At 31.1% G+C, this 21934-nt stretch overlaps 2 protein-coding genes across 2 annotated transcripts in view; one reads left to right on the top strand and one right to left on the bottom strand.

Annotated features, from left to right (window-relative positions):
- The window catches only part of LOC134681236 (N-alpha-acetyltransferase 25, NatB auxiliary subunit-like), a 37921-nt gene extending 32188 nt beyond the window's left edge, over positions 1 to 5733 (bottom strand). The window contains exons 1-2 of the mRNA XM_063540754.1: positions 5628 to 5733; positions 99 to 184 (exon numbers count right to left, since the gene is read on the bottom strand). Coding sequence (XP_063396824.1) covers positions 99 to 184; positions 5628 to 5682 — 141 coding nt within the window. The 5' untranslated portion in view covers positions 5683 to 5733. The remainder of the gene's footprint in view (positions 1 to 98; positions 185 to 5627) is intronic.
- Positions 5734 to 5914: 181 nt separating this feature from the next.
- Positions 5915 to 21617, top strand: LOC134681235 (uncharacterized). Its single transcript, XM_063540752.1, has 13 exons — positions 5915 to 6314; positions 7126 to 7297; positions 8271 to 8393; positions 9793 to 9972; positions 12480 to 12545; positions 13585 to 13719; positions 15033 to 15092; positions 15840 to 15915; positions 16719 to 16776; positions 17468 to 17655; positions 18749 to 18801; positions 20048 to 20273; positions 21293 to 21617. Exons 1-13 carry the CDS (start codon positions 6052 to 6054, stop codon positions 21319 to 21321), a joined length of 1629 nt encoding a protein of 542 aa, XP_063396822.1. The 5' UTR covers positions 5915 to 6051; the 3' UTR covers positions 21322 to 21617.
- The last annotated feature ends 317 nt before the right edge of the window (positions 21618 to 21934 follow it).

Genomic DNA, 21934 nt, shown 5'->3' with positions numbered 1-21934 from the left:
TATGATTGGGGTCAAACACAACTGCCATGTGCAGGGTTTAAACTCAATACCTCATAATTGACAAGCATGACAAGGCAGTGATAATAAAAGATACCTACTTTAGCACATTGTAGATCTTTCTGTTTCTTTAACACTTTATCAGCTTCCTGTACTGCCTTTTTGTTGTTTCCATTATCAAGACAATCTATAATTAAAGAAGTGTTCTAATAATTTTTATCTTCATAAATCTCTTCTTATAATTCTTATCTTGGGAAATCCTCATATTTTTTAAAAACACAAAAGTCCTTGAAATTATAACAGTATTTTCATGATTTTGATTCATTATTTCATATTAAAAGCAGATGGATAATTAAAAAATATATGGATAACAATACTGTAAATTCAGGAATTAATGCAAGGTTTTTATTATTGCGAAAAATGCGACTGAGTTGTAAACACAATATATAAACTTGCATTTTGAAATATTTTATATGAATTTAACAGGATTTTTCTCAAAATCGTAAAAATTAATTTCGCATTTAAGTCTAAAATGACAAAATTGCAATAATAAATGCACGCAATAATTTCTGAATTTACAGTACTCAATGTGGAACTGATTGGAAAGTCAATGCACATCAGATTCCAAGAGAGTTAATCAGTCAGAGATATAACTCTGTAGGGTTATTACAGAAAATAACTTGCGTGTGTTATAACAGATACTTTCATGAGTTGTCTACTCTTTATTTCTTAAATTTTCTAAATCTGTAATGATATATGTTTGTTATTTTGTTGCATAGCCTTGATAACTAATTTGTTAATTAAATTAATACATTTCATACCTGCCAACTTTGGAAAATGCCCATGGGGGTTTTAGCGCTCGACAACAATTTCAAAGTTTAAAATTCTTTGCGACGACTATTTTGCGCGTGCTGTTTTGTAGTCTAGAAAAAGTGTCATATTTGCATGATTTGTAAGATGAGCTTACATCCCTTTTTTAAAGTTTATTTGCATGATTCTAGTTATTATATCAGCAGAAAATATGAACATGTAGCTGTAAGACCAGGAATTATTTTCATGTGTAAGGGTACTAAATAGTTGTTGACTTTTCCAATTTAAAATTTTACACAAAGAAGGACCTTTATCAGGTTGGGAACAACACCTAGGGATCCCCCCTCAATGTTAGGACATTAAAAACCACTTTTAAAGTACAAATGAGCACACATTCATATGCATATTATTTGAAGAAACTTTTCCCAAAGAACTATACATCTTATGACCTATCTGGTATTATATGGTCAACACATGTCCAAGAATTTTGATATGTTCTTGGCCTTATATCTTCTTTATTATAAAAAATTCTTAAGGGTTCCGCGGAACCCAGTGTCTCGCCTACTTATGCTGTTAATTGCAGGCTCAACAAAAGAGGAATAAAATCAATAAAAATATTCCTCTTGATACTGTCTTATGATTCTAAGAAGCTTCTGTCCAAGTTTGGTAAAAATACAGTATGTTTTTAAAACTTTTTTAAAAAGTCCATTTATAAGTAAAATACAGATACTAGCTTTTGATCATAAACAAGCTTCTGTCCAAGTTTGGAACAGGTCCAAAATAGTATAAGAAAGTTATTAAAATTTTAAAAACTTTAACCACAGAGTGAATGCGTTGTTTCCTGGCAGAAAATCTAAGTCCATTTAAAAGTAAAATGCACAAAAAATGGATTTATTTGTTAACAAAATTTACTTCTGGATACTATGTTATGATCATAAACAAGCTTCTGTCCAAGTTTGGTACAAACCCAGGATAGTTTAAGAAAGTTATTAAAATTTCAAATACTTTAACCACAGAGTGAATGTAATGTTTCCTGGCAGAAAAACTAAGTCCATTTTTAAGTAAAATATGGAAAAAATGGAATTTTATTTTTCCAAAATTTCCTTCTGGATACTATCTTATGATCATAAACAAGCTTCTGTATAAGTTTGGTACAAATACAGTATAGTTTAAGAAAGTTATTAAAATTTCAAAAACTTTAACCACAGAGTGAATGTAATGTTATGGCAGAAAAACTAAGTCCATTTATAAGTAAAATACGGAAAAAAAAGAATTTTATTTTTACAAAATTTACTTCTGCATACTATCTTATGAACATAAACAAGCTACTGTCCAAGTTTGGTAGAAATCCAGTTTAGTTTAAGAAAGTTATTAAAATTTCAAAAACTTTAACCACAGAGTGAATATTTGTTGACGCCGCCGACGACGCCGACGGAATGTAGGATCGCTATGTCTCGCCTTTTCGACTAAAGTCGAAGGCTCAACAAAAATAATAGGACTCTTCATTTAGAAAAGCTGTTCCAAATATAATGTCAGAATTTCCCATTTTAAAGTTAATAAATCTACATTTTTCTATTTTATTTTTTACAAGAGTGACCCCTTGACTAAGGGTAGTCCCTCATTTAAGGGATTCCTCATGTTGATGTGGGTGTGGGGGTCCAAGTGAAAAATAATGAATAGTACATTATACTTTAAATGATTGAATACATAAATGAAATTATGTTACAGCAAGTGTATGTCATGTATATGTAATGTCAATAAATTAGTGAATAAACTACTATTTATTATATTCATGGTAGTACTGCATCATTGAAGTTTGTCAATCAGCTATGCTTTTATTCTTATTCTGTGTAAGAACCTCCTTACAGTTGAAAAATCATTTGCCATGTTCACGTTTTTACATCAACAAACAGTGGAATACAACACAAGTTCAATATCTAGCATGTTAAAACAATCTTGAGAGAAAACGTTTTTGATTGGCTGGTTAATTTGATTATGAGAAACACACAATTTGATTGGCTGAACACGATTTTCCTCCATTAGACACAGTTCAAAATCGGGAACAACAATATTTTTCATGTAGATTTTCACCAAATCGTGTTTTAGAGGGTTTTTCAGGAACACGATCGTGCAATCGTGACTAAGGGTCAAAATCGTGTAGTACACGCCTAAATCGTGAAAGTTGGCAGGTATGACATTTTTATTAAACCATGATAAATCAATGAGACGAGGCTTTTAAGGGATAAACTTAGCTGTAATAACAAGGCTCAGTTATCAAAGGAATGTAACTTATTATATGAGACACTTGGGAATTACTGGGAAGCTTGCGCAGAACCTCATTACATGCTCTGGTCATTATTTCTTACAATAAATTAAAATACATTGTAATTAAGCATGATGTATGTTTGAGCAAATGCTTTGGAGTGATATAGAGAAACTGTGATAACAACCTTTAGTTATTACAGGCATATTTTTTCTGTAATAACATAGGTGTACTATGCAAAAATGGCAAACTATGAACTGTTATATCTTTCTATAGTTAAGTATACATAACGACAATAGTAATGCCAATAGAACTTGTATACATTTTAACTAAACTAATGATGTATATTGTCCCTTTGAAACATGTCACATATATGTTATCACAGTTCTTATGATTTTTTAGTCCACAATAACAAATGTATGTTATTTTTCTGTAATAACCCTATAGAGTTATATTCCTGACTGTTAATGAAAGTGTTTAATTTTCTAAAAAATAAATTGTATTCAACTGTTGTATGTACATACCTGTATCTAAATTTTGTGGTTTAAACATGCTCATTTTTGTCAATACAGTTTGAGTAGATAAAGATTTTTTTACTACTAAGCTTTCATAGGTTAAAATCAGATCTTTAACAAACCCATCAAAAAGGGGGCCAAAAAAATCATATTTAGAAAATCATATTCTATTATCTAGAATTCTTGAAAGCAAAGTTTAATTTCTGCAATATTATTCTGTCATTAACACATCATGGATCAAACGTTTTTGTGTGGAAAAATCATTTAATAAATTGGCTCAAAATTGGTGTCAGTTGTAGTAAAGCACAAAAATTTGTAATTATTTTTTTTGCAGTGCAGACCACAGCAGATGGATGTATGGTTTAAATCCAGATGTATTCATGTGCAACCTTGTCTATTGTTAATTTTCTTAATTTCTGTGAATTTCTAATTTTTAGAATTGTAATTTGTAATGTTCAGTCTTGTATTAATTTAAGATGTAATGAAATTCAGCATACATTAAAAAGATTCCATTTTACATCATTAACTGATGAAGGATATCTGTTATCCTCACTATCAATCTTTTTTGCGTATTTATTCAATGTTTCCTATTCTATAGCATGTATAGTTTTTGTGTTTTTGACAACTTTGTAGATGTACTATGGATTCAATATTATTCGTTGGAAACCAATATGCGTGGATTTTATGGGAACAGGTGAACCATCACTTCATTAATTGTTCAACGAAAAACCTTATTTTCCATAGGCTTGTATGATGGTATGCTGCAGCATACTTTGGCAAATATGTTCCTTATGTCGTAACTACAAATCCCCTTCCCTATTTACCTACCCAATTAGACTTTTTAACTTTGAAATAACATAAGCAACACGATTGGTACATGTGGAGCAGGATTTGCTTACCCTACCGGAGCACCTGAGATCACCCCCAGTTTTTGGTGGAATTTTTATTGCTTGGTCTTTACTTTCTATGTTGTGTCTTGTGTACTATTGATTATCTTTTTTAGCCATGGCTCTGTCAGTTTATTTTCAGTCAATGAGTTTGACTGTTCCTCTTTTTTGACACTTATTCTACATGTTCTATTTAAGAAATTATTCCTTCATGTCATGCTCTATGCTCATTTTAACATAGGTAGGCATTAAATTTGTCGATATTTTGCATGTTAGCTAGGTGTAAAACGTGGTAAAATATAATGCCTACCCATGTTAAAATGAGCATAGAGCATGACATGAAGGAATTATTCTGATTCTACCATGACAAATACAATATATTAAAAGGTCGAAGCGTACGAAAATACCGTAAGAATGTTTAGCTGTTCCCGTTTCCTCCCCGAGGAGTCAATATTACATTTCATATTTGATAAGTTTAAAAAGCAGGGTAAATATATGTTGTTCGATAAAAATATATGATGAAAGTTTATGTTAGCTGCTTAATTGTAAATATTTAAAAGGATAACGATGGAAATAACATTAATATAAACAGTATGTGAGCATGTGTCAAACATATTTTTTGTGCTCATTAGAACACCGCTTTGTCAACAAAGCGTAACGCGTAACAAGGACGTCATATTAGAATAACATATAATTATTGCTTCGCTCGGATTCAATATATACTAAATATATTAACATGTTCACTGTGATGTCAATTGTTGTATTAACCAATTATATGCCCTTACTTTAGATATGGGCTCTGGTCTCTCTGTAATTTATTATTTAGTGAAATTTGGGAAATACAAAATATTTTCTATTCTATGATTATCATGATTACATACAATCATTAAAGTGATTCAAATCCTAAAAATATATTTGAAGATTAAAGAGGTCAATATGTATCAAGTCTAAACCACATAAGATTATAAATATATTCATTTGAGGCATCTCATTTTCTATGATTTTTACAAAAATTATCAACCAAAAATATGTTTTGAAAACGGTTATTTCTGAAAAGAAATGTTAAAATCGGTTGGATTTGTTATATTCATATTGTTCTCTATGTCTATATATTCATTAGAGTACGATTTATGCATATAAAATATATAAACGGACCATAAATAGGTCTTAGTCGCCTTTCGTTCACATCCACATGGCTACGAGAAGCCATTTTCAGGCAAATCTCGTTCAAACAAGTAGATCTCGTGAGTTTCTGTTGGCGGATTATTCTAAATGGTAAATATTGTGAATTGTATTCTTTTACTTTATCTTTAAAAAAATGTGCAATAAATTTTGTTTTTACTATAAGAAGTTAGAATAACGACCTAAATAGAGTGTTTATGATTATATTTTGACGACTACTCTAGATCTATTTCTTGTAGTGGATTGCTCTATTCTAGTTGTTGATCGGCGCTTCCGGTTTCACTTTCACTTTGTAATTTTAAAAGTTAATGTTATTGACAAATGTTGTGCAATGACATTAGTCATTTCAACAACATATATTCTGGAAAAACGAACAATTCAACAGATTTAATTAACAATGGCTAGTTCACAGGGAGTCGATGATATGACACATGAAAAGCAGACGGAGGACACAGAAATTGAAAAATCTGATATGGCCTGCAGCATAAACTATTCTCAGTGTTTAGTACCAAAAGGTATAGACATTGCAAAATATAACCTTCAGAGAGATTCGTGGCCTAGAGAGGGAAAGCATATCCTAGCACAGTATGATGATCGCAGTGTTATTGTTTATCAAGCATTTAATCCAGCTATTGCTAAATACGCAGTACAAAATCAAAAGTAAGAAAATTTTAAGATCAGTAAATTTGTAAAATGAGAAAAAGAAGCCTTATGTGGTAATGATTGATTGTACATTCTTGTGAAATATCCTTGCCTGTAGCAGTAACACTTTCACAAATTAAGTGAAGGATTGTTGAAGGCCATAAAGCGACCTTATTGGCTTATACATGTAGTTGTTAATTTCTCAGCGTGGAGACTTATCTCATTGGCAATCATACCACATCTGCTTTTTATATTCAAGATTACATTTTTAAGCTGAATTTTTACAAACATTTTAGTTAGATTCTAACAGGCCCAAAAACATTTTCAAGCCATTTTGGCCTGTTGGGCCTGTGGTTGATGGTAAATAGGATTTCATGGTCAGTCCTACATGACCTAAGAGCTGAACTTTTAAATACAACCCAAAGTTTTTTTGGTCCAAAACATATAACATGCATAATGGTTTAAGGACAATAACTTTAAAGTTTTTAAAGTGAATGGATCTCTATGAAGTTTTACCAGAAGGTGCAATACCACATAAAAAGGTTGGGAAATATATATACATATATATACAGTGTTATAGTAATCATTTAGAGGTATAATCATTGAAAGAATGGTTGTACATCATGTACATTATTGTGAATCATGTATATCCCTGTGTTCGTTACTGTGCAAATAGACTTACAATAACATCTGACATCTGATCCGAATCCAATAAACAAATGATTGCCTTCTAAGAAACTGTTTAAATACATATCCATACAATTAAATAATCATCACATCCCTTTGCATTTCAACGATATAGATGTAGATGTCATTTAATTGTTTGTAGATTTGGTGGAGAGCAATTCAGTTATGAAAGAATGTCATGGATAAAAACGAATTTTCTGTGGATGATGTATCGTTGTGGATGGGCAAGCAAGAACAACCAACAAAGAGTGTTAGCAGTTAGAATAAGTCGACATGGATTTGAGAAAATTTTGGCCAATGCCTTTACAGTAAAAGTATGCTAAAATAAGTCAATTATATAAAAAGATGTGGTATGAGTGCCAATTAGACAACTCTCCATCCAAGTGACAATTTCTGAAAGTAAACCATAATAGGTCAATGTATTATGTTGTATATATTTCAGTGAGACAGCAACCCAAAAATTAACAAGAGATCCATTAGACATCTATAACAGATCAGGTCAACCTTCAAATAGATGTACATTTAAGAGAGCAAAAATCAAGCAATCATCATATACATACTGTAGATTCATTTATTATTGTGGGTACCAATTTCCATTAATTAAGGAAGAATTATATTTAAGTGGATACTATTACTATTCTTATAGATATATAGGATTTATGTAAAATGAAAAACAAATTATTTATCAACTTCATGTAAATACCTACCTAGATTAAAGATGCATGAACTATCATGACTATTCAGAATATTGCTACATAAAAACTGGAAATTATAATAGACCACTAAAAAATAAGGAATCCACAATGTAGATCATCACTATAATAATTCAACACAGTGCTATTACATGTAAATTTTCAGCTCTCCCTCGACACCATTTGCTTGTATGGTCTTGAGGAAACAATGATAGTCCGTCGGAAGGGGACGATAAATGGCTGACCCGTGTAAAGAGAGAGGCATATCTCTTGCACGTTAAAGACACCCTTGTAGATTTCGAAATAGAGTAGGCTAATGCCGCTACAAGGCAGAACTTGCACCCGCAAAGTGGAAAGGGACTAATATTAAGTTGCAAAACTTGTTTCCCAATCCACTATAAAAAAATATGTTTAAACTAAACTAAACATGTAAATGATATATATACACATTTTGTTTCTTTGGAGATCATGATGGTAGAAAATGAATTATATTCATTGAAACAAATCTTCAATTCTGTCAACACCCAATTTAGTTGATCAATTCTAAACATTGAAGAAAACTTGCTGTTTATAAGATTTATTTTTGTCTATATAGTTTCAAAGAGAACAGAATTTACAAACTGGCGAGATAAGTGTGCGACTACAATGGGATCCTGATCATTCTCCGACATATGATAAACTTCCAAGAAAAGCCATACAACTTGGATTAAAAGGGGAGGTAAGTATCATGTTATTGTGATGTTTTAAATAACATACCTTGTTTAAATTAGTCAGGGGAAATACTTGTACAAGTTGTTTTTATTACTCGGAGACGCAAATAAAAATATACTTGTAAGTAAATTTGTTATATGCATATTTGCTTATAAGGTTTGAATAATCTCCCCTTGATTTATTCAAAAATTAACTTGTATTTATAAATATATTTTTTTTTACAACCCCTAAACTTCTCAAGTGTTAGGATGTAAAACATTGCTGTAAACAATTTTTCTCTAGTTAGCTCATAATTTTATGCCCCACCTACGATAGTAGAGGGGCATTATGTTTTATGGTTCGTCCGTCTGTTCGTCCGTCTGTCCTGCCTCAGGTTAAAGTTTTTGGTCAAGGTAGTTTTTGATGAAGTTGAAGTCCAATCGACTTCAAACTTAGTACACATGGTGCCTATGATATGATGTTTTTAATTTTAATGCCAAATTAGAGATTTTACCCCAATTTCACGGTCCACTGAACATAGAAAATGATTATGTGAGTGGGGCATTCGTGTACTGGGGACACATTCTTGTTTTATTAGAGTTCAACATATCATCTCATTAATTACAAGAGACTACTTATTGTGCAAAGGTCTAAATAATTGTGGAAGGCCTTCAAAAATTGCTCCTTTGAGGCTTGTTAATGAGCAGTGTTCTGAAGTACTGTAAATTCAGAAATTATTGCAATGTTTTTATTTTTGCGAAAAATTGCGTTAGGGTTATAAACGCAATAATTTAAATTCAGTTTTGAAATTTTTTATGACTTAAATACGATTTTTCTCATTGCAAAATTTAAAATCGCATTTTAGTCAAATATGACAAAATCGCAATAATAAATGCGTGTAATAATTTCTGAATTTAATTCAAACAGACAAATAAGGTTATCAAAGTAGTGATTCCGTCCAGTTGAAAAATAGTTGAAAATTAGCTGGTCTGAAACTGTCTAACTAAGGTTGTCCATATTTTTATTCAGAGTTGATGAAGTTTTCCCCAAGTTTTATATGATTTGTCCAAAAAATATTACACTACAAAGTAAAAACCTTATTGAAAATATTAAAGCGCAATTGAGAAATTTGGTTTGCATTACATTCTTAAAGAGAAGTGAAAGATACCAGAGGGACATTAAAACTCATAGATCAAAAATAAACAGACAACACCATGGCTTTAAAAGAAAAAGACAAACAAACAAACAATAGTATACAAAACACAACATTAAAAAATAAAGACATCAACATGAACCCCACCAAAGATTGGTGGGGGGGGGGATCTTGGGTGCTCCAGAAAGGTAAGCAGATCCTGCTCCACATGTGGCATCCATTGCGTTGTACTAAGAAGTGCACTATGAAATAACTGTGTTTTTATGTTTTGTAGATCTTAAAGACCTATGGTACAGAGTGGATACAGAGTATAACTGATATTACTGACTTTGTTAAGTCTCAGAAGAAAATTCTGGACAGAGAAGGTCAGAAGGAATTAATGACACCAAAGGAAAGAGTTTACAACGTGCTGGATTGTAACACTTGTAGCAGGATAGATCTTGATGTTTTTGAAGTATGCATATTTATTATGCCCCCACCGTAGCGGAGGGGGCAATAAGTTTTATCCTTGTCCGCCTGTACATCCTATACTAGAGTTAGGCCCCTTAACAAATGGAAAAATTGCTGAATTTTTTTTTCTATTTTTCTTTAGTTTTTCTCAAACAAATGTAATGAAACTTATACACAATGCTGATTACCTAAAAAAACACAGATCAAGTTCAATTTTGGTGACTTTTATTTATCTAGAGTTATGACCCTTTACAGATAGAAAAAACTGCTGATTCTTTTTCGTAAGGTTGCCTCAACCAAATGTTATGAAACTTAGGCAAACAGTTGGAAAAATTGCTGAATTTTTCGTTTCTGTTCTTTAAGTTAAGTTTCCTTAACTCAATGTTATGATATGTATACACAATGCTTATTACCACAAAACTCACACCAAGTACAAATTTGAGTATTGCCACTTTTACCTTTTTTGAGTAATGTTCCTTTTTGATGTGATATGCAAGCTGGGGCATGGACACATTCCCAATTTATTGTCAGAATTATTTGGATTTTTAGAATTTAAGAATGGCAGTCTCCACTGAAAAATATATATATAATTTTTGATTAAGAAAGGAAGCATTTCTCTTTATATGTTTAAAGCAAAGTAGGATTGAAATGGGTTGCTTACTCATAGACATGTACTCAATATCGGAACCTATACTTTGAGTATGTCAGAGAACAATGCAGTTTAGTTTGATTGTAAAATATTTTTTTTTATTTGTTTAAGACAACAGTGCACTCAACTGCGAGTTAATAAAGTATGTTTGTGTGATAAATACACTGCTTTTGGCTTGTTTCAGAATCCTTCATTAGTTCCACAAATAAGGTGGATAAATAAATCTCATCTACAAGCTAATGTAAAGAGGGAACTTTTACGGGAGTCTCTAAATTTTTTAAATTCTGACTTTTCCCCACAATCACAATAATATCAAAATAATTACAATTTGTTTTTTCTGGATTGATGGATTCCACGATTAATGGGAACCACAGATTTAAATTCTCAATGAAGTAAAAACAATTTTACATATAGACTTTAATTCAGACTTTTGTCAAATCAAAAAAGAAACACAACTTTTTTATCAAAATTAAAAATTAAAATTTACTACCTGGTCATGCGCGTAGCTACGTTTACGTCAAAACGCCCGGGCGTACACTTGAATTTGGTAAAAAAAAAAAATCATATGAATTAAAATGGAAGAATTGGTTAACAGTACATCAACCTTTTAAGTCTTTCTCCAATGGCTTGCAAATGCGAATAAAAGTGACGAAAATTATTTCTGTCAAATTCTAAGTCTACCGTTAAATCTATACTCTCTCGAGATCTCCCTTATTCTTTTAAAAGAAATTCATTATGAGCTAAGATTCGATATGTGGTTTTCAATTTTTGTCGAGCCATTGAAAATTATGTTGCGAAAGCGAGCTATTTTGATCGTAATTATTTCCGGCGGTACCAAAATGATAGTTATCTACATACAGGTTCAGTTATGTTGTTTTAGTTTAAAGATATCAATATAACTTTGTCAAACATTTGTGAAATTTTACGGTATTAAAGCTGGAAAAAACACTGTGTATGCCCAAACGAGTATCCAGAGCATATTGACGAACTTATACATGATAAGTTTTCTCATATTTTATAGAAAAAAAAATCCGTTTGCATTTACAGTCTTATGTTAAGATATATTACATACACGTATTACTTTGTTAAACCTTCGTCGAATTCAATAAACTTCCTTAAAGTTTTTTTTTTCATGGTTAATTTCAGAAGCCATTTTTTTTGTTCATTTTTCTGATTTTGCGCAATTTAAGTCAGACGATCTGGCCACCGTTAAATAACATATTGCACAGAGAGGCAAGCTTTCAAATACTTGTTAGACCTAGTAACGTTGCTACATCAGATGCAGAAGCCATCGCTCTGCTAGGTTCAATTTCCGATGAAATCATTTTACGAAAGAAGTCGAGAACTCTTTTCTGGGATTGATCCATCTTGTTTTCATAAAGTAAAATAATCCTAAATAAAAGACACCGCATACTGCCTCGGTAATGATTGAAGGTTATTAATCATATTCTAAGATAACTGGTTTGGAAGTTTACTCCAAATTAAGCCAAAGGCCGTCATTAGATTCTAACAAATTTTAAACACAATGAATAGATTTAACATAGAAAATGAATAATTTTGAATCTAAAAAATATTGTTATTGACGAGTTTTCAATGACAGGAATTTTATGACATTCTCGATAACTCTAAAACTTCCGGAGGCTTGTCCGTGCTTATCAACTTCCAGCAGGTTCTTTGGCATGGAACCGCTTTCCCCTTCAGGCCCCTTTCCTAGGTTCGGGCGTACACGTAAAAATTACCTAGCTACGCCACTGCTGGTAATTCAAGAAAAACGAATGAATCCATTGAGTATCTAATAATTAATTCTTTCTATTTGTTACAATTTAACGTGTGTTTACATTATGAACATTTTGTGTTTGTAGGAAGGGCAATCCAGCAACTTTGGTATTCATAGTATTGTAAAGAAAGCTGAAGATGCTGCTGCACAGGTAAACATCATACTGTAAAGTCAGAAATTATTGCATGCATTTATTATTGCGATTTTGTTATTTTAGAGAAATATAATTTAAAATTTTGCTTATTGAGAAAAATTCTGTTTAATTCATATAAATTTTTTAAATGTGAGTTTAAATTATTGTGATTATAACCTAGTTGCATTTTTGCAAAAAATACAAACATCGTAATAATTTCTTAATTTACAGTACATCAAAATTTTTGAGAAAAGTCACCAAGCCATTGTGTTTCTTATCATGTTTTATAAATTAAACAGAACAGTTACAATGCTGTTGATGAATAACCGTTTTACATTCAGTGGTGAATAAAGTGCATATTCAGGAAGAGACCATGTAAATGTTATTTGAAATGTAAACACTGATTTTTATTAGACCAACATATTCTGAGGTAAATTAAAAAAATAATTGTGAAAGTAATTCCAAATAAATCTTGGATGAGTGTGCAAAGAATTTGTTATTAGTCCTGTTATATTTTCATTTTAATTGAGGGTTAAATATCTCATTATGTCAAAAGTATTGGTAGTGAACATAACAAAATAAGAAATAAGAGATGTTTATAAAAAGCCATTTTTTTATTTGAATTATAATATAAAGATTTATTTCAATACCCATACTTATAAAAGGGATTTCGCTTCTCAGTTTCAAAATAATTAACTTTTCAAAACACTAGTTTATATTGATAGGGGATTAATAATGGAATCAAAAGAGCAAACAAAATATATAGGTCACCGTGCTTGTTTTTCGAGATATTAGCCATTGAAATTTTGGCGGGAAAATATTTTCTCTCGACTTTTCATAGCTTTATCATTGACAAGTGTTTAAGTTCTCAAAAACTTTAAAAAAAAATATTAATATTCTATAAGACTTTTATAGATGGCTTATCATTATACATGTTAAAGATTTATAAAAAGAAAAATGAGGGTCAATGGGCAATTTTTTTAAGGCAATCATAGGGATAAAACCATGAACAAGCCAGGTTCCTTAAGCTTTATGTTATACATGTATATTCTTTTAGACCAAGCCAATGCCAGCTCCATCCAATAGACTTTGTGTTCTCGGACTTGGTTTTGAAGTTGAGACTGAACACTTACAAGAGATATTTGGAAAGTATGGACCAATTGAGAGAGTACACATAGTTCGAGATAAAAAGGTATATATTTCTATATCAATTATGGCAATTTATTTTTTTATCAGCTTTAATTATTAAAGAGAAATATGTATAAGTTGTTAAAGTGAAAACAAAATTTAACATTATTTTCAAAATCAAATTATTATAAAATGCCAACAGCGAAATAGAATTGAATGAAACAAAACAATACATGTCAATAATTCATGATACAAAATTATTACTATACATAAATATAAAAAAAAAAAAAAATCAAATTCAGGAACACTTCTTATTTTGCTGATCTTCTTCTCATCTCATCACTTTGCAAAGAAGAGAGAAAATACAAAATCATTGCCATTGAAGATGAAAACACAAGATAATTCCCATTGGTGGAAAAAATACAAAATAATTCCTATTGCAATTGTTGGAGAAAATACAAAGTCATTTCCATTGGTGGAAAAATACAAAATCATTCCCATTGATGGAGAAAATACAAAATAATTCCCATTGGTGGAGAAAATACAAAATGTTTCCCATTGAATTTGGTGGATCATTCCCATTGGTGGAGAAAATACAAAATAATTCCCATCGGTGGAGAAAATACAAAATCTTTCCCATTGGTGGAGAAAAATGCAAAATCATTCCCATTGATGGAGAAAATACAAAATCATTCCCATTGAATTTGGTGGATCATTCCCATTGGTGAAGAAAATACCAAATCTTTCCCATTGGTGGAGAAAATACAAAATCATTCCCATTGGTGGAGAAAATACAAAATCTTTCCCATTGGTGGAGAAAATACAAAATCTTTCCCTTTGGTGGAGAAAATACAAATCATTCCCATTGGTGGAGAAAAATACAAAATCTTTTCCAGTGGTGGAGAAACTACAAAATCATTCCCTTTGGTGAAGATAATACAAATCATTCCTTTTGGCAGAGAAAATACAAAATATTTCCCATTGGTGGAGAAAATACAAAATCATTCCCATTGGCGGAGAAAATACAAAATCATTCCCATTGGTGGAGAAAATACAAAATCATTCCCATTGGTGAAGAAAATACAAAATCTTTCCCATTGGTGAAGAAAAATACAAAATCTTTCCCATTGGTGGAGAAAATACAAAATAATTCCCATTTGTTAAGAAAATACAAAATAATTCCCATTGGTTGAGAAAATACAAAATCATTCCCATTGGTGAAGAAAATTCAAAATAATTCCCATTGGTTGAGAAAATGCAAAATAACTCCTGTTGGTGGAGAAATACAAAAGTCATACCATTGATAGAAATGACCCCAACCACCTGCAAAGTTCTCTTCAGTTTTAAAATGATATACATGTATTTGATTGTTTTTAGACTGGGGCGTCAAGAGGATATGCATTTGTGGAATATACAAATCTAGAAGATGCAGTTGAGGTAATTGAATATGTTAATACCTGTAGAAAACACCCCAAATTATTCACATTATTAATGAACGCATGACATATCTCAGCAGTCTACAACTTTTTAATGAAAGTGGGAAATCCTTTCAAGTTTCTTACCAGAGCATTGTGAATAATTGTAATCAATTTGTTATTAGGGAAATAACTTAATTTAGGTCAGTGGACAGCTTAGGGAATCCCATTGGGAGTTTCTTGTCCTGGATCCTGCTTACTTTTTTTCAGTTTCCCCTATCCTGCTTAAACTATGTACATAAGTAATTCTCATTTTTTTTGTAATTTCCTGTGTCCGGCTAGACTTCATCAATCCTATTTCCCAGTACAATAATTTGACTTTCACATTTCACGCTTACCAAAAATTGGCAATCTCGGGTCACCCTTAGACCCCAATGAGACCCACAATTTAGATGTCAAGAGCATGGTATTGAGTTCTAAATGTTTTTTTGTCAAAGAATCTCAGAATACTGTAAATTCTAAAATTATTGCCATTATTTTATAATTGTAAAAAATTGACAGGGTTATAATACAATAATTTTAACTCTCATTTTGAAATTTTGTTTATAAATTAAATACGATTTTCTCAATATTGCAAGAACAAAGATGAAAAAAAACACAATGATAAATGCAGTCATTTCTAAATTTACATTATTATTATCAATTAGCAAGACAATTGGTTGATAGAGGAGATGTTTGAGCTGTAATAAATAAAGACTATGTATTTCAGGCTAAGGAACATTTACATGGTGGACATGTAGAAGACAAAGAGATAACGGTAGAATTCTCAAAATCTAACTTTAAAGGTATGTAATCAACATGATCAAAATCAAACACTTCTGATGCCAACACTTATATAGATTATCTAATTAGAACCAGACATGTATAAGAGGGACATAAAGGGGGGGGGGGTATCTGCACAGAAGAACGCGAAATAAAATTACCATTTCACAATGAATGACCAATTAAAATTTCTGCATGTTGATCTGTTTATCGATTTCACGAAACACAGTGAATAACAATTTTACCTATTTCATGACTGCAGGTGAAATAAAAATGGCAAAACAAGTTGCACGAAAATAACCCTTAAATACCACCCTTGTATAATATATAGAGAAATGGATAGATATTAAAAGTATATGGTATGAGTGCCAAAGAGACAACTCTCCATCTAAGTCACAGTTTGTGAAAAGTAGACCATTAAAGGTCAAAGTATGGCCTTCAATAAAGAGCAGCAAGCTATAAAGAGTCCAAAAATGACCAGAGTAAAACAATTTTTAAAACAGTCTTAATTATATAAAATGAGAAACAAGAACAATTACGAACCACATGAACATTAGCAACAACCACTGAACAAAGGGTTTGTTTGAATCTTAATAATAATGCTAGACGATAAAACGAACTTGAGTACAGTAAGATTGATAATAGATTATTTATTTTAGATATTCAATGAGTGTAAGATATATGCCGTTTAAGTCAAGTTCCATAATTATTTGATCTTTGAGCAGAATATCTATGTCTTTCAGTAACAAATTTATTTTCAAGGGTGTGATTTCTTAATCAAATTGAAATGATATGTTTTCAATTTGCTTTTATTTTCTGTTTGAAGGTCAAGATAGTCAAAGAAGTGGTACTTCAAAACCAGACCACTGGAAATGTCAAGTTAGGTTGGTACACATAAAAGACAATTTAAATGAAAGAGAAATGCATTGTAGAAATCCAAAAAAGATCAGAAACATTTATATAAGTCTTAAGGTGGTACCCAACACTTTCACTAAAATTAATTTGGCTCATTTAATTTTCATAAAATTTTGACAAAGTATTTACTTTGACCCTTTAACAAGGATATAAAGATTTCAAAAAATTTGAACCAACCGTTTTATCAGAAAAATTACACTGATTATATAGCACTTTGACAAACACTTATTTTGATCATTGAAAAGCTTTATATTCCCTTATGAACACAACGTCATTAAAATGTTCTGCTGATTTTACAAAGTTATCTCCCTGTAGTGTTAGGTACCACCTTAATACTATTCTAAACATAGAGATTTTATTAACATTTTTAAAAGTCATTAATTTCACTATTTTATACTCAATAGTATTTGTGAAAAAGAAAAAAAAAGGCTTAAGCATTTATCAAAAGCTTGTAATTGTTTAACATCTTTCAAATTAAAGTTTGATCAGCCAATGGCAAAGCATTATTTTCATTGTTGTGTATGCTCAATGAAATAACACTAAGTCCTTTGAAATCTGAGTAATTGGGAAGGATTTGAGTATGGCTATTAAAGAGGATTTGAGTATGGTTAAAGATCTAGAAAAAAACCAATTTTAACATTTCAATCTTTATTTTATTAGTGGTTGTGGAAATATGAACTTTCCCGTTAGAAAACGATGCAGTAAATGTAATGCACCAAGAACAAGGAGACTTAATGAAAGTAATACACAGGATGGTGGTGTACCTGACTTTGGAGGGGAACAATGTGTTAGGAGTGCTGGCACTGCTGAACAGCCAGGGAGAGAAGATACTAGTGATAATTACAAAGGTAGTCATAAAGTCAGTGAAAAGAGGTCAAAATATAAGTAAATTGTACATTCAAACTGTCACTGAAGACTAGTCAAGCTTTTAGTGAAAAGTAGTCAAACTGTTAGTTAAGTGTTGTCAAACTGTTAGTTAAGTGTTGTCAAACTGTTAGTTAAGTGTTGTCAAACTGTTAGTTAAGTGTTGTCAAACTGTCTATGAAAAATAGTCAAACTATCAGTAAAGTGTGCATTCAAACTGTCACTGAAAGGTAGTCAAATTGTTAGTTTACTGCTATTTGATACTAGTCATAAATCAATTCAGCAAAAACAAATTCAAGTCACAAACTAAAACAGAGGGAAACACAACAACTGTAGGAGGAAAACAACAGAAAAACATAAACACTAAATTACAACAAAAACAAATGCCAACATATACAGAAACAGACTATGGTAAATACTCCCATATGCCTGACTTGGTACAGCTAGGATATTTAATGAAAAAAAATATGCTGGATATATATAAATACCAAGATTTCATAAAGCAATGTGAATACACCCACACTCAGCAAAACAGTTATATTTTTGGTACTAAGCAGATGGTAAACCACAATCTAAGACAAGGTCAAAATTATGTAAGTAAGTTTAGACACAGACACATAACAGAGATCAACCAATTCGTGATGGTGTCCACAAAATTTACTGAGTTTCATCTTTCATCTTTCCTCCACATAACTCTGTACACATTTTCAGAGAAATTAAGTTTATAGTCAAACTTTTGAATGATAAGTTAGTCACACTGTTAGTAAAAGGAAACCATATTGTCAGTGAGAAGGAAGATTAAATATAGTGAAATTTATGTCCAACGGGCATGATTTAGTAATTAATAGCTCAATCTAGGTAAACTAGTGAAAGTCACTCATTAAAAAGAGCTTACAATTGGTCTATGGCAACTGGTTGATTGTCCTCGATGTAACGCTTTGTGGTATTCGAGACATAGAAATATTAATTGTCTGTACTTGAATTTTGGATATATAAAATATGTGCAGTGTGGGGTACATTAGAACTATTTGTTTTAATTTTTAATTTTTGTTTAATTTTATGTTTTGTGTGTATCAGGAGGAAGATTCACAGTACCAGAAGATCTACAGATTCCACACAGTATGGATGTGGTAAGTCCACTTGATAACTTATAGGGAGCTACCATTTTGATTTTGAGGGGGGGTAAACTTAATTTCAACTAAACAAACAAAAAATGCAGGACAAAAATCACACATAAAAAAGAGTTTACAGAACAAAAAATCATTCAAATTCACTGGACTCTAAGGGGCATGCAGTTGGAGAAAGCTTCTGGGTGTGGGAGTTTCTCGCTACATTGAAGACCCATTGGTGGCCTTCAGCTTTTGTAGAAAATATTGTTGGGTTGTTGTCGCTTTGACACATTTCCCATTTCCTTTCTCAATTTTATAAGCAACATTTCAAAATATTAAAGTAAAGTTCTGATTCATAAGGCACAACTGAAGACATTGGTGTCCACCAAAAAGTATTCATATATATTAAAATTAATAATTGGTAAGAAGATGTGGTGTGAGTGCCAATGAGACAACTCCCCATCCAAATAACAATTTCAAAAAAGTAAACCATTATAGGTCAAAGCACTTCTTTCAACACGGAGCCTTGGCTCACACCGAACAACAAGCTATAAAGGGCCCCAAAATTACTAGTGTAAAACCATTCAAAAGGGAAAACCAACAGTTTAATCTATATAAAAAAACGAGAACGAGAAACACGTATATATTACATAAACAAACGACAACTACTGTACATCAGATTCCTGACTTAGGAATTGGTTCGGTTTTGTTTTGTTAGTAACTGCAGATTTAATTCAGTTTGATTTCAGTTGTACTATAAAATTCTTAATAAATTCTAACATTGTTCTGTACAATTCATAATTTAAACTCATTACAGATTCTATGATTGGTATAAATAATTCATAACAAAATTCTACAATTGATCTATATGATTCCTAATGAATTCTACGATAATTGTTTTTTAGGATTCATGATAATTTCTATGTTTTATCTAATTAAGGAATGACTAATATTTTTTCTGTCTATGAAGAAATAACATAAAAAATTTGGTGCACACTGAATAACGCACGCAGCGGGTTATTTAACAGAGTGCACCAAATTTTTTATGTTATTTCGAATAGACAGAAAAAATATTACTGTCATTTCTTATAATTTAATTCTAAATTCCATTTTAAACCGTAGAAAACCATGAAAAAATGTTGATGACGTCACAGTCACATGACAAAATTATGGTTATGGGCTCATAACAAAATTATGTCAGCCAATCAGAAGACACGTTACATCCAAAATTAAATTATTGACTCATAACAAATAGATTTTTTTATAGCCAGATACAGAGGAGCAACATTTAGCGATTGAAAAAACAGCCAAATTTGTAGCTGCTAATGGTATACAGATGGAGATTATGATCAAATCAAAACAGGGAAACAATCCAAAGTTAACCTTTCTAAACTTACATGACCCTTTGAACTTTTATTACAACCACATGGTCAAGATGATTAAAGCAGGAAAATACACTCCAACAGATCAAATGAAAGGGGGTGAATCAATAGGTATGTTACTTTTGATAATTGTTTAACAAACAATTGATGGTCATAGTTTTCCATGAAAAATTGGTTAAATGTACCATTACCATTAGAGTAATCTCCCCTGTCATTTATTTTGAATGAAAAAAAAACAACATTAGATATCCTAGAAAAGATTATCATCAGGTTTCGACATGAAAAAAATAATTGCATACAAAATATGTTTCTGGAATAACCTTCAATCATCTTTATTTGTTAAGGGGAAATAATTTGGAAACCAAACAAGTAAAGCATTAAGGCTTTAAATTTTTTTTACCAAAAGCAGATCAAATTTTTTAATGTCAGCTGAGTTTGAAGGACATGGCAAAATTAATGTTCGTACAATTGTATTAATAAACTGGAGTTAGCTAATCAATTGTATCATGTGAATTATTCCAGTACCCAAGTTTATCTATGGGGTAAAGAGTACCTTGTACTAATCATTATTGTAGGTCTCTGCTGTTCTAAATGTTATCAGTTTTATTTATTATTATGCGAAGATTAAAATGAAAATTTGTTGTATGAAAAACATTGAACTGAAGGGGGATAACTCAATTAATAGCTTAGACTACTTGTAATCTGAAATAAAAAGGCCTCACAGAAGTAATAGTGAGTTACATGATGAGAAGATGACGAACACAAGAAAATGAGGCTTTGCCCTACAAACTTAACATTAGATAATGGGGATTTTTTTTTAATAGGGTATTTGGAAAGAAGCAAACACATATTAAACTAGCAAGACAAGTCCTATTATAGCAAGTTCATTAAAACTGTGTTATTAAGTTGTAAGAATAATATAAATGTTTGGCGTTCATTATCACTGAACTAGTATATATATATATTTGTTTAGGGGCCAGCTGAAAGACGCCTCCGAGTGCGGGAATTTCTCTCTACATTGAAGACCTGTTAGTGACCTTCTGCTGTTGTTTTTTCTATGGTCTGCATGGTTGTTGTCTCTTTGACACATTACCCATTTCCATTCTCAATTTTATTTATTATTTTTCTAGGTATCAACGTTCCACAGAATACAAGCTGACAGTAGATTAAGATAGTAGTTGAAAACATGAAAATAATGGAACACACCTTTTTTCCCTCTATGGTTACAGATATATGTTGCAATCAGTACAGTTTTGGTAAAATCAGGAAAATGAAAACTATAAGATCCACCTAGATATTATGATATGCATACATTGGTGACTATTGCAACTACTATGGACTTTTATTGCAAGCGTGAAATTTTTAACGGACTTGAAGTTCATAATACTGTTATAAATACAAATGATCTGAGATCATGTCACTATATATTTCATTTTGGACTGTGATATTTATACTTATATATTTATTATGTTATGTTTTCTGTTTATACATGTTTCTGCAAAATAAAGATATTTTTTAGTATTCTGTGTTATTATTAAATAGTAGTCCCTTTCTGACAAAGCTAAGGAGACTTTAGGATTGCACTCTGTCCAACTGCATCCATCAATCGGGCAAATCAGTTTTCCAAACTTTGTTATGTCATGCTTGAAAATATTGATTTAATAATTGGTACATTGTTTTATCATGACAAGTTACAGATCAAGTTCCTGTCTGAAGATTTTGTGCAGGATTATGGTCCTTGGACTTAGAAAGTTCAATGAAATAGACAGTTT

Source organism: Mytilus trossulus, chromosome 8, assembly GCF_036588685.1.
Source record: "Mytilus trossulus isolate FHL-02 chromosome 8, PNRI_Mtr1.1.1.hap1, whole genome shotgun sequence".
In the NCBI taxonomy this organism is placed as follows: domain Eukaryota; kingdom Metazoa; phylum Mollusca; class Bivalvia; order Mytilida; family Mytilidae; genus Mytilus; species Mytilus trossulus.
The sequence above is the reverse complement of the archived record's forward strand: the minus strand, read 5'-3'. Positions and strand labels throughout refer to the sequence as shown.